Here is a 20,085-nt window from a genome sequence, read left to right as displayed (position 1 = left end):
GGCCCAAAGGTTGCTCAAAATGCTCTCAGAGCTTATTACTGGGCAGGACCACTACAGGTAGCTCACTTTCTTCTTGATATCTTCTGAACTTCTCCACATTTTCCTTGGGTGGCTGAGGCCCAGAGAGGGGATGAGACAAATGAGCACTAAATCACAAAGGATTATAATAGTCTGGGCTGGAAGCCCCCTGTATATTCCATGTCTGATCTCAAGTGCCCAGCACAGGGCCTGGTCCAAAGGAAGGAACATTAGAGGAAGAGGAAAGGTAAAGCTCACACCAGCTCTGCCAGCAGCCACCTGGGCCATGGAGCCTGCCCTCTGCTGACCACTTCTCTTTCCCAGTGTCCAAGGGCCATAGTCATCCTGGCTAGTTCACTGCAGACCAAGTGAACCAGACCAGAGACAAGGTGGCTAGCTGCCCAAGAGTGGGACCAGGAGCCTCATGGCCCAGTGCAGGGAGTACTGGTGGGGAGCACTAGCTTCCCTCTCCAGAAAGAGACCCCCACCTCTGCCCTAGAGCTCCTCATTTGCACCAAGGACCTGCATCCCGCCTGACTCCACCATGGTCCAGCATCAGCACCCTGCCCCAGGGCAGCTCCAACCCTCCTACTGGCCACCAGCCAAGCTCTGCTTCTCAAATGGCCTAAATGACATTTGCAAACCTCATCCGGTCATGTCAATTCTGCTGAAATCCTTTTCAGGTCTTCCAGCTGCTCTTTGGATAAAGTCCAAAAATCATACCACCAACTGCCAGGCCTGTTGCCCTCGCCAGCCTCCTCCAGCCCCTTTGCCTAGTTGTCCACTATACTTCAGACCTTGGTTCAACCCTCCTGCCCTCTGAGAAGGTGTCCCTCACCTCCTGGACAGGATCAATCCGCATATCGTGGGGTCTCTGAGCACCCCAGGCCTCTCACGTGGAGCCCTAGAGACCTAATCATGGTATAAGTCTGCACTTGTCAATATGGTTGGCTTGTTTTTCTTTCTCGCTCATCTCTACACTCCCCAAGGGCAGGGACCATGCCTGCCTGTGTCCCTGATAGCCCCAGTGCCTCACACATGCCGACAGCTGCCCCTTCTGCAGCACCTGCCACGGGTCAGCACCGCTCTAAGTGGAAACACATCCTCTCAGGGTCCTAGCTTCTCTGCCTCATTCTCAAAGTCCTGGATCCAACTCTGTGCTGGAGCTGACGAGCTCCCTTTGCTGCTGGATTGGAACATGGGATATGTGGGTAGATAGTAGATGGGCAGAGCCTTGGGCTCTGGAGGAGGAAGATGGGATGTAGCCTGGCTCTGGCCTGTACCGGCTGTGACACCCTGACAAAGCTCCTTCTGGAAGGCAAACCCAAGGATCTGAAATACAGTCCCCCCACTGCCCAGCCATGATCCAGGCAAGGTCCCTTGGCCCTCTGAACTTTCACTCTTCTGCACCCTCAGGAGGGATGAGGTCCCTCACCTCAGGTTTCTCTCTTTCTTGGTCTTCCTCAAACCACCCATCTCTCCCACCCTTCAGTGTAGCAGAGGGATCATCTTCCCACTAGGCCATAAGCACCTGAAGGCGGAGATGCACTGAAGGGATGACTGCATGGGGCTAATCCAGTTCTGTGCCCCCAGGGCAAGCCCTCCCGGGTGTTACTGATTTATCTGTCAACAGCCCATAGTGGGTGCTCAATACACGTTTGTTGACTGAAGGAGGATGAATGGATGGGTGGCCCCAGACACCATGCACTGAGGTTCCACAGTGCTCTGAGCAGGGCCAGCAGGAGGAGCTGATGGAGTGTCTGCTACCACAGGAGCAGGGAGTGAGTCTGGCGGGGGGAGGAGACAGGCTCCACTGGTCCCAGAGCGGGCTAGGCAGGGGCAAGCCTGGCCATTCAAAACAGCTGCTGATGCTCAGCATCAGGGGCCAGCACAGGCCTTGGGGGAAGCCAGCCCTACAGTCCCACCAGGTCACCTCCCATCCCAAAGGGGATCTGTTGAACAGTGAGGACCCTAGGACCCTCTTCCCAGGGTCTCACCCATTCATGCAGACACACAGCTTTCTCATCCAATCTCAGCCAAGTCATTACTCCCATCCAGGGAGGGCCTCTGCTTTAACCTTTTCCTGGCCATGCCACAGATCAGCCTAGGGCCCTGGCCCAGTTACCTGGGCCTCCCACCTAACCAGCCTCCCTGGAGGCCCCCTCTGTTCACCCTTGGCCTCAGGGCCAAGTGTCCAAGCAAAGGGCAAGATGTTTCCCCCTGGCATTTTATGCAAGTCCCAATGAGAGAAGCAGCCTCTGATTCCAGTGTATTTTATAGAACCTACACCCTTGTCTGCTATCCACAGATGTAAACGGGAGTCCTGTCCGTGAGGCCCCGAGTCCGTGGTTCCCAGTCCCACGTGGTGGCAGGAGAACTCACTTGCTAGGGAGAAGCCTCAGTGGCCACACTCAGAGATGTGTCTCAGAATGCGAGGAGAAACAGCTGGCAGGCCCTCCTCCTACCACGGCACATCTGTTAGCAAGATTGGGGTGGGCTACCATGGTGCTGGCACTGAGGTCCCACAGTGCTCTGAGCAGGGCCAGCAGGAGGAGCTGATGGAGCATCTGCTACCACAGGAGCAGGGAGTGAGTCTGGGGGTGGGAGGAGACAGGCTCCACTGGTCCCAGAGCAGGCTAGGAAGGGGCAAGCCTGGCCACTCAAAACAGCTGCGGATGCTCGGCATCTTGATGTACCCATGGCCTCTGCAAAGCGGAAGTCTCCAAATGAGTTCCTGCCTCTCTGCCTGACCCGTGGGAGCAGCTTCCGCTGCCATTTCCTAGACAATGTCTTCATCGACCCGTGCCTGAGTTTCCCCATCTGTAAATGGGTACGGTATCTCCACCCATCTCTTTAGGTCTTTGTGGGGATCAAATGAGACCAGCCACATCAAATGCATGCACAGTGCCTGGCACACAGGAAGGGTTCAGTATATGGCTGGTACTATAACCAGTGTTCGCCCTGTGAAAGCCCAGAGCACCTCCAGGCAGCTGCTAAGCACTGGACACCTGAGGCCTCCACTGCCTGCCTTCCAAAAAGGAACCCAGCCCAGCCCTGGACTTAGAGTCACAGATCTAGAGGGGCTGAGGTCAGTGCTCCTGCACTCTGCTCTGTCCCAAGACTCTGGCACCACAGATCCATACGCCCAGGACTACCACGTGAGACCTCTGTCCAAAGCTCCCAGGCAAGCTGATGGGCCAGAAGGAGTCCTACTCCTTGACTCAGGAGAGCTGGGCTTTAGCGGCTGCTCAGCAGCTCACTGTGCATGGCCTGGAGCCAATCAGTTAAGGGCTTTCCTTAAGCCATTTAACCTTTGCAGCTGGGTTATCAAAGAATGGCCCTGGACCCGGCCCAACCAAAGCCCAGGGGTGCACTTCACTTGGTTACCCCACAGATGACACAGGCTGGGTTGGGAGGCCCCTGAGCCAGGAGCCCGTCTGCCCTCCACAGCTCCTTTGGCACAGGCACTGCTCTTAGCTTCAGGGACTTTAGCATCTTCCTTCCCCTCCTCCTATCTCTCCAGCCATTCCGCAAGCTTTCTTTTCCCATGACCTAAATGTTGCTGGCTCTGGCACTCCTCTTGGTGCTCTGAGTTTCTCACTTCCAATGCAGTGCCCCAACAACCTTGCCCTCTGCCAGAGCTCCAGGAACAGACAGAAGAGCTCAGCAAGTGCTGTTCCCATATCATCAAAGCATCAGCCACTAAGGTCTCATCAAAAGTGAACTCGAGTATTCCAAGAAGACTTCCTGGGGGAAGTGGCATTTCTGCGCCAGCCTCCCGCTGGCTCTATCTGCAGCTCAGAGCAATCCTGAGTTCCATAATATCTGTCCATAAATGATCACTTGACTGGGCTACACGTTTCCACATGCAACATCATCTGAGCCCCCTCCTGGGACCCAGTTCAGTCCCCAAGGCTAATATCAGGGAGGTAAAAACTGTCTGGTGTTTGTAACTGTCTCTCACCTTGCACCCACCACCATCCTTTCCACTCTACCTCCTCCCACACCCCTGAGTTGGCCCAGACTGGCCTCCTTTCTCCCCTGTATCAGCCCTGGTCTCCCGGCCTTGGCTCTGGTTCCCCACCCCCACTTCATCTTCCTCATGGCATCTAGTGAGCTTTCTAAAACGTGATCTTTCCACATCCCTCCCCAGGATGCATCTTACAACATGGTAAGCCTTATGTTCTTAGTCTGACATTCAAGGCCAGCCTTCCCTATTTAGCAAGAAATCACCCCTCTGCCCACTGCCCTGAAGGCTCTGGGTTCCAACTGCGCGACTCCCCCAAGTCTCTCCCAGCCGGAAGCACTGTGTCTCCAGATCAGGCACAGGGCCCAGCCCTGGAAAGGGGTCCAGAGGGTGATCCTGGCTTGGGTGGGAATCCCCCTCAGTGCCCCTGAAGCCCTCCCACCAGGCACCCCTGGGAAGCACTTCAAACATGGCTCCAACCCCAGCACCCACCAGGCGCCCCTGGGAAGCACCGCAAATATGGCTCCAACCCCAGCACCCACTCCGTGGCCACATCTCCAGCAAATACTCACTTTGGCTCCAGGAGGGCCGGGGAGACCTGGATTTCCATAAGGCCCAGGAGGACCCTGAAAGAGAAAAGAAACAAAAACAAATAAGGTGACAAAAAACAGGGGCCATCTCACCTCTGACTGCAATGCCTGGCACCTTCCCTACACCCACTGGTTTATTATCTTCTCCCCAAACCAAGCCCTAGCAACACTGTCGTGGCCACTCAGCCTACTTTTGGGAGCACCCCCTCCGTGCCTGGCCCCGTGGGAAGCACATCCCATGTGCCATCTCATTTGATCCTATTAACCGGGAAGGTAGGTCATATTGTTATTACTATTTTGAAGACAAGGATGCTGATGTTCACAGAGGTTTGTAACTGTCTCAGATCACCCAGCTGCTAAGAGGCAGAGCTGGACCTGGATATCAGAGCACAAGTCCTTCACCCCTAAATTTTACCTCCTCTCCACACTCTCTTAGCCTGGCCCCGTCAGCCCTTCCCAGCTTCTTCAGGCTCAAACCACTCTTAACTATGCACTTCCCTCCCATGTATCTGGTACTTTCTCTCCTCATTGCCTTTGCCCATGATGTTCCCTCATCTGGCAACATCTTTTCTCATCCATCTCCTCTGCTTAAAACCTGATCCATCCTTCATGCCTGGCTCAAAGTGCCATCTCCTCCAGGGAACCCTCTGGGGCTCCTCCAGCTTCAAGTGGACTTTTATTTTTTAGAGGCAGGGTCTTGCTTTGTGGCTTAGGCTAGAGTGTAGTGGTATGATCATAGCTAACTGCAGGCTCAAACTCCTGGGCTCAAGAGATCCTCCCGCCTTAGCCTCCTGAGTAGTTGAGACTCCCAGCATGGGCCACCATACTTGGTTAATTTTTAATTTTTTTTTTGTAGAGATGGAGTCTTGCTACATTGCCCAGGCTGGTCTCGAACTCCTGGCCTGAAGCAATCCTCCTGCCTTGGCCTCTTGAAGTGCTGGGATTACATGGCAGCTGGCCCCAATTGGACTTTTGTATGAGTCTTTGGAGTTGAGAGCTCAAGAAGGATGCATTTGACCTCTTGTGAACAAATGTGCACCTCTCCCATGGCTACAACATGTGATCAGACCCTTAAACCCCTGCAAGCTCCAAGCTTTCAAGGTCTTCCAGAGACCACAGAGCACCTGGGAACACTGGACCCAGAGAGTCCAGGAGGCTTGGTCAAGGTCATACAGCAGAGTTGTGGCCAAGTGAGATCAGGGTCCAGGGCCTGGTGGTTTCAAGTCCAGAGTTTATTCATGGTGCTGGATTTTCCCAGTCCATATCCAAGTTCCCCTATAACAGCTGGGTCCTGTTACGTCCACTTTCTCCAGCAAGAGCCCTGGCCTAGAGTCTTCCAGCCCAGTAATATAAATAGAGCCCTAAGAGTCGGGTAATACTTGAGGGTTTTTGTCTAGCACGAATAATCTGGGGCATAGGAGGTGAGGAGAAGCACCCCAAAGGGTCCAGTGGTCCTCCCTGCCCAGTCAGCCTCTAGGCACACTGCCCTCGTCCCTGCCCCTCTTGATTCATAGGGCTAACAGTGTGTGAACTGCTTTCTTCTTCCCTGTGCTCTGAGGCCAGCTTCCCAGCTGCAGCCTGTCACATTCCAACCAAGGCACCTCCCTCTTCCTCTCTTCCTTGATGCCTGAACTGGGACCCTCCCCTTCTCCGAATGCACCGGGAAGGAACAGTGTCCAGAGCACACTGAGCCTGGGGAGTTTCTCAGTGCCACTTGTGACCCTCCTTCCAAAATAATCAGCCCTCCTGCCCTCCCCTGCAGTCCACCAAACACTGTCTCCTGGCACGCGACAGAACCTGGAAGCATCGAGACTGGGTCCCAGTTCTGAGCCCCACTTCGCAATCCCCAGCCTCGGTCTCGCCCTCTGTTCTGTAAATGACTGGGACCCAGCAGTCTCTAAGGAATCTGGAACACCCCCTGATGTTCACCCCAGCCCAGGCTCGTAGGGTCTAACCAGGTCTAACCACAAGCTCAGTGGGAACTGGACAGAGTTTGGGAGGGGGTGTTGAAGGAGGGGTTCGTGACACCCAGTTCCACCAGAGCCAGGCGTGGGCTGCACAAGGTCAGGGGTGGCTGCCTCTCCCCAGTCATGCCCCCAGCTGCCCCATAGATGGTGGGCCAGAGCACTCAGCTCCCCCATCTGCAGCTTCTGAAGGTGGGGGCTTCCTGTTTCCCTGCCCCCCCACCGTCCCCACCCCTCTCCAGCCTTGCAGAGAAACGAGGCACATAGTTGACTGAAAGCCAAGCAGACTGATTCTATAAATGCTGCAGCCTAGAAAGCCAGGTGGGGGAGGCTCTGGGATTCCCCGACATCCCTCCATGGGCTGGAGGAATATGTGGAGGTAGGAAGGGGCAAGACACAGAGTTTTGGGCGACCTCAGGTAAGAATGCCCCTCCTTAAGCCCCTCCAGAGCCCCCATCTGTGCAGAGAGGAGCTGGGATTGTTTAATCCAGCATTCTACTATCTTTGGAATTTTATAATACATGGAATTTCCAGTCTAGAAACAGGATGATGGTACGGTGGCGGGCGGCGGGGCTGGGGTGGCTTGCAGGGAAAGAGCCTAGAAGCGTGTCAGGAAAGTCATTCACCCAGAGCTAGGTGGAAACTTAGAAACGCCTTACCATGACCCCAGGCTTTACAGATGGGGAAACTGAGGCTAGGAGGAGGGAAGGGACTTGCCTAAGATTCCACAACTTCTTGGTGGAAATATTCTTGACTCTTAGATTAAAACTCTTCACCAGTCATTTGCCCAGCACCTGCTGCACGCAGGGCACTCTGCTAGGCATCATGTAGGACAGAGAGGTAACCAAGGCCTATCTCTGAAGGGGCTCAGGTGACTACCCAGAAAAATAAGCACAATAGATGCTTAAGATGGTAGGCTCTGGGCCAGGTGCAGTGGCTCACACTTGTAATCCCAGCACTTTGGGAAGCTGAGGTAGGTGGATCACTTGAGGTCAGGAGTTTGAGACCAGCTTGGCCAACATGGTGAAACCCCATCTCTACTAAAAATACGAAAAATTAGCTGGGTGTGGGGACATGTGCTTGTAATCCCAGCCACTTGCGAGGCTGAGGCAGGAGAATCACTTGAGCCTGGGAGGTGGAGGTTGCAGTGAGCCCACATTGCTCCATTGCACTCCAGCCTGGGAGACAGAGCAAGACTCTGGCAAAAAAAAAAAAAAAAAAAAAAATTGGTAGGCTCTGGAGGCAGACTACCCGGGTTCAATCCTGGCTCTGCCATTTACTCTCTTTAACTTTATCTGAAGTAACTAAACCTTTCTGAGCCTCGGTTTCCTCATCTGTAAAATGGGAATAGATTGAAACCTATTTCTCAGGATGGCTGGAAAGGTGGAATGAGATCCTGCACATGTGGCTCAGCAAACAGAGTTCAGTGGTCAATGAGAGCTTTGAGAAAATGGGACACGCCATCCAGAGGGAACAGGGGAACCACTGCGGGAGTTCCAAGAAGGGAGTGGTCACCAGAAATAAAGGTGATGTTTGCTCTTAGACATGAATGGAGGAGGAGTTTACAAAGGAGGACAGCCAGAGCAAAACTGCAGAGGCTGGGGGGCTCAGGAGGTTGGGGAAGGGAGTAGGCTGCCTAGGTCAACGGCCTCATCCTGGTCCCAGGCTGCACGGTCCCATGGGCTAGCAGCCTCTGTGATATCTGTGTGGTCCCCAGGGGGCACGTGCTTCATGAAGGCTCTGAAGCCAGGAAGAAATGCTGCTTCAGATGGCAGATTCCAGAGCCCTGGGCCCAGGGAGCAGAGGGCCAGGTCTGGAGGGAACTAAGGCTTGGGTAATTGCATAACCAGAACCATTCGCTGGGCTCAGAGCTAAAAATATGCCCCAGGCAGCTATCTCTGCCAGGGCCTCACCAGGCACCCAGCGTGGGAAAGGCTGATTCAGCCTGGGCACAGATGCCGGGTGCTGTTGGTCTCAGCCCTCTAAGGGAAGCAGGTAGGTCTCCCTCTAAGGGGATCTCCAAGGGTTCCAGCATATGGGTAAGAGCCTGGGTTCCAGTCCTGGTTTTGCCATTTCCTACTCAGTTTCCTCATCTCTAAAATGAGAATGATCACACTGTCCCATGGGAGCTTGGGGTGGGCGTGAGAGGTCAAATAAGGCAGCATAAAAGAAGGTGCCAGGACATCACATAGGAGCTATTTTATTTTCCCTCTGGGGCTCGGGCTAGCTCAGCGAGCCACTGCAGCCTGCCAAGCCCGGCCTCTCTCCAGCAGGAGGAACTCAACTGCTCCCTGGCATGGCCCCTCCAGGTACCTATGTCCACATCCCTACCCCAGGAGAGCCCTGCAGAAACAGGAAGAGGGATGCAAGGGCCATATATTCCCCAAGTCAGTTTTTTTCCTGGACAAACACTGAAGTCCATCAACCGAGGGGATGTGATCTTCAGGCTTCCCCACCTTCCCCACCCCAGGCTACAAAGGGTGATATCCCCAATGGACAACCGAGACCTACAAGAGGTCATTGCTGTTCCATGCCATATCTGTCCATATAGCATGCCTGAGAGCCCTAAGTCCACTCCAAATGGATAAAGCAAAATATGGGTGCCAGAGATGGGGAGGGAAGAACCTGAGGACACACAGCAAACCTGAGACCTCGGGGGCAGTGAGACGCAGGCCAAAAGAGCCAACAAGAGTTCCAAAGGACAGCGTGAGATAACTCACCCGAGGCCCACGTGCACCAGGGATTCCAGGTAGCCCAGGCAGCCCAGGAGGACCCTAAGGAAAAAACAAGACAGACAGCATTAGACAGTGCTCATTGGCAGCAGAGAATGGGCTCAAGCAGTCATTCAACAATCCCGCCTGCAGCTGTGGGCATGGATAGTCCACGGCTCAGAGGAGGAGTCCCCTGAGGTCCCTTCCCTGAGAAACTCATGCTCTTTGGAGCTTCTGGGCTTTGGTAGCTACTAGTCAGTCACTGAAGCCCTCATCATTTATCACCCAGCTAACTTAGGGTGTCACCTCCTCCAGAAAGCCTTCCCCAAGTTGGACAAAGTCCCTTCTTTTCCTCTATTTTAAAGACCACTATCTTACTTGGGGAATTATCTGCTTAGAAGCCTGTCTCTCCCATCAGATGATGGTCTCCTCAAAGGAACTAAGGGGATATGAGTCATATTTCTATCCCCAGGGCTCAGTCAAACATTTGATAAAATAAAACAGCCAGAAACCTCAGAGCTCAGCCAAATTCTCTGCAGAATCAGAACAGAGAAGGGACTTGGCCAAGGTCACACCAAGTGTCTCTGCCCCACAAAGAGGCAGCACAGCACACAGAGCACGGCGCGGGTTTTTGAATCAGACACGCCTGGGTTCAGATCCCTGCCTGTCACTGACAAAATGCGCAAGTCTTTAGCCAGCTTATGCCCATACAAACGGAGGCAATAAAACACTCCCCATGGGATTCCAAGGATGACATGAGAGATGATAAATGTGTAGCACAGTGCCTGGTACGTAACCGGCACTCAAATGTGCTATCTGTTCCCATGGCCACAGCATGATCCAGCCTTCATCACCGCTCCCCAAGAACCTGCAGCAGCCCCCTCAGTGGTCTCCCCGCCTCTACTCTCTCCTCCACTCCCTCCCTTCTGCAGTCCTCCTCTACACAGCCTCATTCACCTTCCAAAAGCCCTCCCCTGCTCAACAACATTGAAGAGCTCCCCATTTCCCGCAAGTGAAAGACCTAACGCTGAAGCTCAGCATTTAAGGAACATCTGTGTATCTTCATCTCTTTTCTCTTTACACAGGAAGGGAGGCAGCCGAGCAGACTTACTAAACCATGAGCTGGTCTTTGTTCAAATCCTGTCTTTACCACTTAATAACGGCAGACTTCCTGCAGTTCCTCCCACTTATCTGAGTCTCAGATGCTCCCTGTTAAGATGAGTCCAACAACTACTGCTGCATCTACCTCGAAGGAGTAAATGAGGATTAACTAAGCGCCTGATGTGAAGAACTGTGCCTGAAGCCTTCAAAGGAAGCCAGGCTTTCGAGGATGTGTGAGGCCTGGGGAATTCATTTGTTTCAAATAACCATCAACGAGATTCCAGGTTTCCTGCCCAGAGTTAAAATCGGTGTTGAAAACCCAGTCCGGTTTGGCTGGTAATTAATCCAGATCTCACGCTGGGCAGCCTCGGCTCACAGTTCTGGCCTGTGAACACCACGTGCTTGCTCGTCCATGAATAAAAATCAGAGGAGAGATCCAGACAGGCAGATATGGGTACCAAGGTCACTGGGCAACAGCCCTGAGCAGAAAGAGGAGGGACTGTTTTGTGACCTCGGGTAAGTCCCAGCTACCTCTGAGCATCTGGGAACCTCTGGCCAAATTGTCGGCAGAGCTCAATGGCTGGGTACAGGAGTTGTCTGGTTTTGCAGGTTCTGGACTCTGGGTGCCAGTCTTACCTACTTCCCCTCTCCAGCTGTCTCTGGGCAATAGAGTATGGTGTAACGCCAAGGGCCTGGGTTCACATAGGGCACCCCCACCCCCCCACTTACTAGCTGGGTGGCTTTGAGCAAAGCTATTTCCAGGCTCCAAGCCTTTGTTTCTATTGCTGTAAAATGAGGTTAATAATAGCACCTAGCCGACATATAATCTATAACAAGTGCTAATCCTGGTGTCTGGCACCCAGTTAATGCTCAAAAAAATGTTAGCTGTTATTTCTGTTAAGCAAGCTTCTGGAACGTCCTCAACTCAAAATTTTAAGCCACCCTCCTTCACATCTGTTTCTAGGGGACAGTAAGAGATGTCCCTTCTTAGGAGGCCCTCCTTGACCCAACTGTCCCAAGTGGACCCAGAATTAAAGAAAAAGCAGGGGGCTGAGATGAAGCACACTGTAGGTATACCATACCATTTCAACAGATAAGAAGCCAGAGGGAGGTTCAGAGAGGTAAAGTGACTTGCCCAGTACCACACAGCTAACAAGAAGCAGAGTCTGGATTCAAACCGAGGACCGCTGGAACTGTTCTCCTACCCTGCGCAGCTGCCACACAATCTTGGTCAAGTGTGACTCTAACTAGGTATGTGGCCTTGAGTAAGTCCCTTCCCTTCTATGGGCATCTGTGAAGTAAAGATCCTGGAACCTTCTTGGCACTGGCATTTCCTGAATTGCGGAGGGCCAAGGTGGGGGTAATTTCCTCTGCTATGTTATCAGGTCAAGAGGAAAAGCAAGATTCTTCCCATGTCACAGAGGAGAAGGCCAAGGCCCAGCGGGGTGAAGGGCTTGTCCAGGACTCTGGGGAGGAACAGGTTCCGTGGGTGCAGCTCCTTCACGGACCCTGGTGGGGCTGCAGCTGCAGAGGCCTGGACACTCCCTCTTGGCATGTCTTCTGCCCCAGAAATAGGGGCATCCAGGATAGAGTCTGACCTCATCCACCACATCTGCAGAGCAGACTCTGAGTGCCACTCAGGACCCAGGGTCCAGCGTGGTGATGTCAGCCCACAGGCCGACTCCTTGACAGGCCGGCCCCAGCTTCTGGCCTGGCCAATCCCTTCACTCCAGACCTTCAACCTGGGTGGGGACTGCCAGCTGCCCAGTGCTAGCCATGGGCTGGACCCTCCCCTACTCAGTGCCCACTTTGTTCGTGGCAAGCATGGGTGGGTGCCCCCTGGCCCCTCTCCCCTGATCCGAGACCCTGCCTGTTCTCTCTGCAGTGGAAAAACGCTGCCATTTCTTTCCAGGGCCTGAAGCCTGAGCGGGTGACTCTGGGATGATTCACGAGGCCGGGGTGGGATTTTCCACTTCACGCTGCAAACAACGGGGCCTCTGAGAGGGCCCGGAGCTGAGGGGGAGCAGAGCGGGGGCTCAGGCCTGCCTGGGGGAGGCGGAGGAGGCCTGGGCTCCAGGCGCACGCAAACAGAGCCATGGAAACAGCCAAGCAGACCCCTCGGGGCTTCCCCCAAGGGTCCTGGCCTCTGACAGCCAGATCTAGGGGAACCCCATCCTACGGAACAAGTCCACCCTTGTGTCCAGCTACAAGAGCCTCTGCCTGCCAAGCCCTGCAGAAAGAAACCAGCGCTAGCTGGCATGGCCCCTGGCAGTAAGCAACGAGAGGTTTTACAGGCCTGGGGTTTAGGAGACCAAAGTCCGAACCTAGGTGTGCAGCTAACTACCGTGTGACCCTGAGCAATGTCCTTTTGATCTCTACACCTGGACTCTGTGTCTGTAACCTGTTGGGGGTAGTTAGGGAGCCTCAAAGGGCTCTTCCATCTCTGATTATCTGAGCTCATGATTATTCCTAAGAATTCCCACAGGGCACCCAGACTTCCCCAGCCTCTGTCCTAGGAAGGACCTGCTGGAACAGAGCTTCTCGGCATCAATACAGCTCTGTATGGCCTTGAGTGAGTTACTTCATCTCCCTGGGCCTCCAGGCCTCAGTTTGTCCAGCTGTGAAATGGGAATATAATACCCATATTCTGAGATGGCATGTACATGCTGGTTCTTCTCCATTTACTCCCCAGATCCATGCTGTGCCCTGGGAAGCTGACTTCTACAGATTGTACCCTGGCCTTCCTTGACCTCTAGCTTCCAGCTGGGTTTGGCCAATGGGAGACCCCAGAAAGAGAGTGCACAGAAGGGAGGACAGGCTATTTCTCTCCCTGTGCTCTCTCTGCTGTGCTATAATTTGGCTGCAGCTGTGTTCTCCCATGGCCCCTGCTTCTGTGAGGAGACCCCTGCTCAAGGTTTTCATTCTCACTAGGTTCTGGGAACACCTTTCTCTGGGACCTTCTGGTCTGGCTTAAAAAAAAATGGGGGCAGTCCTCCCCTAACCCCCCTCCTGTCTAGCTGACATGTGTCATGACACCCTTATCCATTCAGGCTCCCAAGCTGTCCCTGCTCCACCGACTAGCCCCAGGTTAATATTTTCATAGCACAGTTCTCCAAGCAAATGTGAGACTATGTCCAGACCCTCCCAGTTCTCTCAGTGCACCAAAGTCCCCACCTCGACACCCACCATCAGTCCACAATCACAGCCACGACAATCTACCAGGACCCAGGTTTCATATGTGCTTTACCTCCCGCATCTCACTGAATCCATGTAACGACCCTGGAAAGGTAGGTGGCACCGTATCCCCATTTTATAGAGGCAGAAACTGAGGCTTAGAGAGGTTAAGTGATTTGTCAAAGGTCACACAGCACCAGGCATCTAGAGGACATTCAGCTAACAATTGTGCAAAGAATGAATGGATGGCTGGATAAGGGAATGGTTCAAACCCAGGTCATCCCAAATCCTAAGACTACGTGCTTTTGCAGTCCACATGGCCTCCTCATCTCCCTGACAGCAGAGTTCTGGGTAACCTCAAGGAGCCCCGTCTGGGAGTCAGGACGACCTGCATTTCATAAGGATCAAATTCTTTCGTTCATTTCACAGATAGATAGTCACAGAGCACGTGCTGTGGGCCAGGCCCTTAGCTGGGTCTTCCCGATGGGACATTTGCAAAAAGTGCAAGCGTGGGCAAATGCCAGTGGCCTGATCGTGAATAAATAAGGCCTTGACTCGCCTCCTCTCAGGCGTGGGGCTTCTGTGCAGCTTCTGTGCAGCGCTGTGAACCGCGGCCTCCCCGCCCCAACTCACCCAGGGCCAAGCTCAGTTTTTCCATGCTCCCCCCTCCTGGGGCTCCCACAGAGCTCCCTCACTCAGCAGCTACAACTCCTGGCAGGCCTGGGCCCAGAACTCTGTCTCAGCCTCTGCCAGTTGCTCTCGTGCCCTGAACCCCGAGGAACAGGTTTGCACATGCAAACACAGCCACTGCACCTCTCTAAAACACTGAAAGGCCCCACAGTCATGTCTAAGGGGAGAGCTGTCCCAACACTTTATTTCAGTAGGAGACTGAGCACTGGGGAGAGGGAAGAATTTCCCCAAACTCACTCAGCAAACCTAGGTAAGATGGCCCAACTTACTTCATTTCTACTCCAGCTTTTTTTTGAGACAGAGTCTCACTGTTGCCCAGGCTGGAGTGCAGTGGCATGATCTCGGCTCACTACAACCTTCACTTCCCGAGTTCAAGGGATTCTCCTACCTCAGCCTCCCAAGTAACTAGGATTACAGATGTGTGCCACCATGCCTGGCTAATTTCTGTATGTTTGGTAAAGATAGGGTTTCACCATGTTGGTGAACTCCTGGCCTCAAGTGATCCGCCTGCCTTGGCCTCCCAAAGTGCTGGGATTACAGGTGTAAGCCACCACGCTGAGCCTCTACTACAGCTTTATATGCAAATAAAATTTACGCACATTTTCAGGCCACCATCCCCACCAGAAGTGGGAGCTATTATCATCTTATGTTCTATAGAAACAGGCTCAGCATGGATCAGTCACAGAGCTAAAAGGGGTGGAGCCAGGATTTGAACCCAAGTCTGCATGTCCCCAGATGGGGGACAAGGAAGCACTTCTCCTGGGCAGCTGGAGCTTCTGCTCTGCTGGGCTTAGATCCTGGATGTATATGGAGGTCAAGGGAAGACAGCAGAGGCCAGAAAGAATGGGAGTTCATTTTATCACCATTCAAAGACGCCTCTTCCATTACATTATTCTGGTATCTGGTGAAGAAGTGACCAGGTTGCCATCTGCTACACAGTGGACAAAGATTCTACCAGCTTCCTGGTTCCTCCTGGAGTAAGCTACGTTCCAAGCTGGGGGAAGGTGGGGACAGGGGATAGCACGGGGCCTGAGGCAGGGATGTCACCTGGGCAGGTTGGTGTCTTCCCCTTGTCCTCAGAAGTCAGGGCTGGAGGAGCAGAAAGAGCCTCGGCCCTGGCCAGAAGTCAGGGACCACAAGTCGCATCCCAGCTCCTTCGGGAACATGCTGGGTGCCTCTGGCCGGGCCCTTTATCTCTTTCTAACCCCTGTTGGATCATCTGTGGGGCAGGGCTGAACACACACAGACTGCCCTCCTCAACCAGTTTCCATGAGGTCCTAAAGGAGACCCCGTGCCTGTGGAAGTAGCTCATAAACTTGATGGGTTATCGAATCAGAAGATTCTTTAGGCCAGGCACAGTGGCTTAAGCCTGTCATTCTAGTGCTCTCAGAGGCTGAGGCAGGAGGATCTTTTGAGGCCAGGAGTTTAAGACCAGCCTGGACAACATAGTGAGACCCAGACTCTACAAAAAAGTGACAAAAATAGCTGGACATGGTGGCATGTGCCTGTAGTCCCAGCTACCTGGGAGGCTGAGGCAGGAGGATGGATTGAGCCCGGGAGATTAAGAATGCAGTGACTTGTGATCACACCACTGCACACCAGCCTGGGTGACAGAGTGAGACCCTGTCTCTAAAAAAAAAAAAAAAAAAAAAAAAAAAAGAAAGAGATTCTTTAGATTTTGAGTCCTTCCTTTGAGACCAGGGACAGGGACAGTAGTGACTCTTGTCTGAAGCCCCCAGTCCCCCAGATCTGAGTCCCAGAGCCTCAGAGTGGACACTCAGGGCAGTGGGATGGAATGTGCTAGTCTTGGAGTCTAGAGTCTGGAATGTAAACTTCAGCTCTGCCTCCTCCATGCTGCGTGGCCTTGGGCAGGTCCTGGCCCTCTCTGAGCGCAATTTTCTCACCTGTCCAATGAGGAAAGTTGAACTAAGTCATCCCCAAGCATCCACTGACTGACCAGGTTCACTTCAGTGCCTCCTCTTTTTCAAAGAGATTTGGCAGGAGGCCTCACTTCCTGCTAACCCAGAGCCCCGAGCCCCAGGAAAAAGTATTTGACTCAGACATACAGAGGACCCAAGATTCTATAGAATCTGCCCTGGGCCAGCTCCCCTCCTCTCTCCACACCACACACATTCTTGGGAGGGAGGGCTAGCCTCCTCCTCACGGCTGGGTTGTGCTGTGTGGCCAGAGTTGAGACCATGGACCTCACCATGTCCTGTCAGGAGGGGACAATTCCCCTTTTGACCTCACCACCATTGAGCCCAGCACACACACAGCGTGGGAAGCTGAGCTGTCAGGGCCCCAAGGCACCTGGTGCCAGAGTTGGCCTGGGTTGGCTGGAGAGGTGAAAAGGGTTCCTCGTTCTTTCCACAAGAAAGTGGTGGCTCCCAACTCTCTACGCTGCCAATTTCAGAACACTGAACTTGAGCAGAACGTTGACATAATTGCAAAGCAATGCATACAGTTTCCATAAGTTCGACAATATGGTTATAATAAAGGCGGACTCTCAGTCCCCTTGGAGACAGGCTGGATAAATATTATTCCTAATGATTATTAAAACTCATTAAGTGTGTTTGGAAGGCCTGGGAATTCCCAGCATCTGCCACTGTCTCCGCATTGCAGGGAGCCCTAACCTCAAACACAGAGCCCAGTGGGAGAGCCGGCTTCAGGAAGGAGAGAGAGAGGCCACCACACGGTGGTCGTCTCCAAGGCGGGAGAACAGAGCAGAGCCCTGAGGCTTCTGGAAACGCCATCCCATCATTCCCCACCCAGAGGAATTGGCCTCCAGCTGTGGGAAGGTCGTTGCCCCTGGAGACGGTCCCAGGCAAGCCAGAGATATCGACCCTGAGACCATCCTGCAAGTCGTGTTCTTTCTTCTCCCTTCCTCTTCCTTCTGGCCCACGCTGATCTTCCGCACCCCAAACTCCTACCGGGGGTTACAAATCAAACCCCTGCAGGCGCTGGGCAGGCAGGTAACATAAACAGGTGAAAGGACTGATCGGAAGACTCAGTCAGGAGAAGTGGGGACCAGCACAGACAAGAACAGACTTGTTCTAATGGGGTGGCTCAAGCGCCATTGCATCTCCCACTTTCCAAGAGAAGCTGGTTGCTGAGTCTTTTTATAAGAAATCTCTTACATTTTTCAAATGTTAGTAACTTATTGGATTTTTAAAAAAGGACACTGCACGTGCCAAACAAAACATATCCAGAGCTCCCCATGTGTGACCTTTGTCTGCAACTCTCAGACAAGCTGATGGCCAGAAGGACCCCTGCTCCATGAGCTGGGAGAGCGGGGCTTTGGAAGCTGCTTACTCACTGCATGATCTGGGGCCAGACAGCTACGGGCTTTCCTTAAGCTGTTCGACCTTTGCAGCTGGGTTAGCAAAGAATGGGCTTGGACCTGGGCCAACCAAAGCCCAGGGGTGCTCTTCACCTGGGGTTAACCACCAGACTTAAGTCTGTCCCAGTGGATCATGAATCTGGAGCAGAGTGAGCAATGATGCATTTAGCAGAGCCAGAGGAGCCAGGGGCCTGGCTGGAGCCGAGGATGTGCCCATAACCAGCTCCCTGCTCTAAGCTGCTCCTTTTCCTTCTTTACCAGGGGCAACCACTTGACCAATGCCCCAGTCCCCCACTGGAGCTCCACGCAGCATGCAGACCCCACTCAGTCTTACCGGCAAACCACAGTCTCCCTTGGGCCCCGGAGGCCCCATCAGCAGAGGGAAAGGCGTAGATCCTGCCAGGTGGAAGAACGAATAGCCACTGCTCGTGGGCCGGGGGCTGGAGGACAGGAATTGAGCCGGGGCCAATACCAGGGCTGAAGTGGTCTGCTGACTGGGCTGGGACTGTCTGGGGCTAGGCCTGGTTGTCAGATCGCTCAAGGGGACATCCCTGGCTGCCTTCCCAGGTCTGAGGGGGACGGGCTTCCAGGGGCTGCTCTCAGGTCCGGCTTTCTTTGAGGCTTCCGATCCAGTGGGCTTCTTGTTTCCAGTGGGAGCTGAGCCAGGAGTGGGGACGGCAGGTGCTGTTCTGGGAGCGCTGGTGCCCGAGGTTGGAGGCACCATTGTGGCTGGTGGCCGAGTCGTCCTGGTAGAACCAGGAGTAGGGGCAGGAGATGAGGATAAAGCAGTAAATGGGGGAGGTTTGTGGGCGCTGGTGCGGGCAGAGGCCGGCTTACTGGCATGGTTAGTCACCTTGGCCTCAGTCTGAGCTAGTGTGGGAATGGGTTTTTTAGAGGAGCTGGTGGTAGGAGGTAGGGGCTGGGTGCTGGGCAGTGGGGGCCTGGGCATTCCTTGGTTCCTCTGGATGGGCTTCTCTGCGGGACGGGATACTTTGGCAGGAACTGGACGGGAAGTAGGTGGTACATGCTTCTGAGTGGGTGGGGCTGACTTTGTAAATGAAGGTGCAGCTGTTTTCTGGGTAGGATGGGGGCTTTTGACGGGGACAATTGAAGTAGAAGGGGCTGAAGGCTTGGTAGGGAGGCTTTTGGGGATTTTGGTGGCTGTGATCTTCTGTGATGGTTGAGAGGCTGCAGGGCGAGGCGTTCTGGTAGAGCTGCCAAGAGAGGCTGGGAGCACAGGATCAAGTGTGTTACTGGCTGACAGCTTGGCAGGTGGGGTTTGGGCTGGGCCTCGCACCGCGATATGCTGGTGAGGGTTTGTGGGGCTAGTCCTTTGGGGCTTGGTGGGAGTGGCGGGCACCACAGTCCCCTTGGGTCCCCTGCCTGCTGGCTGTGACCCCAGTGGTGTGGCAGTGGTCAAGTTCTCCAGGCCTAGCAGGGCGAGGTCAGACTGGAAGGTGAAAGGTCTGCCAGAATCTTGGGAGAAGAGAGGCCCCAGTGGGGACTGGTACGTGTCAGCCTGTCCACACTGCTTCCTCAGGTGGGTACAGTAATTGTGAGCGACCTGCGTCACAGGGTAGATACTGAACTGGCACAGAGCACCTTCAAACTGGACTGCATGCGGGTTCATCTTCCCAAAGAGGAAGGAGCCCCCGGGGTCGAGTGCAGGGTCCCTGTGGAAAGGCAGCAGGACAGGCACCCGGCGCTGCCCGCAGGCGGTCACCAGAGTGACTGTGCGGCCTCGGAGCTCGAGGGCCAGGTGGTGCCAGCGCCCGTCGTGCATGTCGAGGTCGAAGGCCACCGAACGCCGGGACCCCAGGTGGACGACCGTCTTGCCGGGGAGGAACTGCAGGCCCAGCTGCAGCTTGTGTTTCCGGCTGCGGACAGCGAAGAGGAAGGCATGGTTCACCCGGTGGGAGCAGAGGCTCAGCACCAGCGCCAGCTCTGTGCCCAGGGAGGCAGGAATGACGGAGCCCGTGGGAGCCTGGAGCCGGGCCCGCTGTGTAAAGATGAAGCCAGACTGGAAAGGAATGACTCCCGGGGGTGCAGGGCTCCCGGCCTTCGTCCAGCTGAGGCCCAGCCGCTGGAGGACGTCCACATCTGAGAGGGAGGGAAAAGGGGAGAGGACACAGTCAGGACCTGCTCCAGCCCGCCCCACCCCCACCCCCTAAGGGGCACAGACAATGTGGACAGTCCACCCACAGCTACCTGGTCTTTTGTTCATTCATCTAAAAATAATGCCGCCCCATGGTGGTGGCTGAGAGGGCAGCGTTGGAACCATCCAGCAGGGATTGTGACCCCTTATCTGGCTGCATAATCTTGCATACTGGGGTTAAAAAACAGACTCTGGAGCCAAACTTCCTGAGTTCAAATCCTACCTCTAACACTAATCTTGTGACTTTAGTGCCTCAGTTTTCCCATCTATTAAATGGAATAGTAACAGTCCCAACCTCAGAAGGATGTAACAGTTACATGAGTGAATACATTTTTTTAAGTGCCTGGTACAAAAGCAGCACTTTCAAATAATAAC

General features: G+C 54.0%; 1 protein-coding gene across 4 annotated transcripts in view; it reads right to left on the bottom strand.

Moving 5' to 3' along the window:
* The window catches only part of LOC105487076 (collagen type XXVII alpha 1 chain), a 159,037-nt gene that overhangs the window by 126,478 nt on the left and 12,474 nt on the right, over positions 1 to 20,085 (bottom strand). For all 4 annotated transcript variants that reach the window (XM_024794561.2, XM_011750373.3, XM_011750374.3 and 1 more), the window contains exons 3-5: positions 17,890 to 19,655; positions 9,260 to 9,313; positions 4,558 to 4,611 (exon numbers count right to left, since the gene is read on the bottom strand). In XM_024794561.2, coding sequence (XP_024650329.2) covers positions 4,558 to 4,611; positions 9,260 to 9,313; positions 17,890 to 19,655 — 1,874 coding nt within the window. The remainder of the gene's footprint in view (positions 1 to 4,557; positions 4,612 to 9,259; positions 9,314 to 17,889; positions 19,656 to 20,085) is intronic.

Source organism: Macaca nemestrina, chromosome 14, assembly GCF_043159975.1.
Source record: "Macaca nemestrina isolate mMacNem1 chromosome 14, mMacNem.hap1, whole genome shotgun sequence".
NCBI lineage: Eukaryota > Metazoa > Chordata > Mammalia > Primates > Cercopithecidae > Macaca > Macaca nemestrina.
Note: the sequence above shows the minus strand (reverse complement) of the source record. Positions and strands in the feature narration are given on the sequence as shown.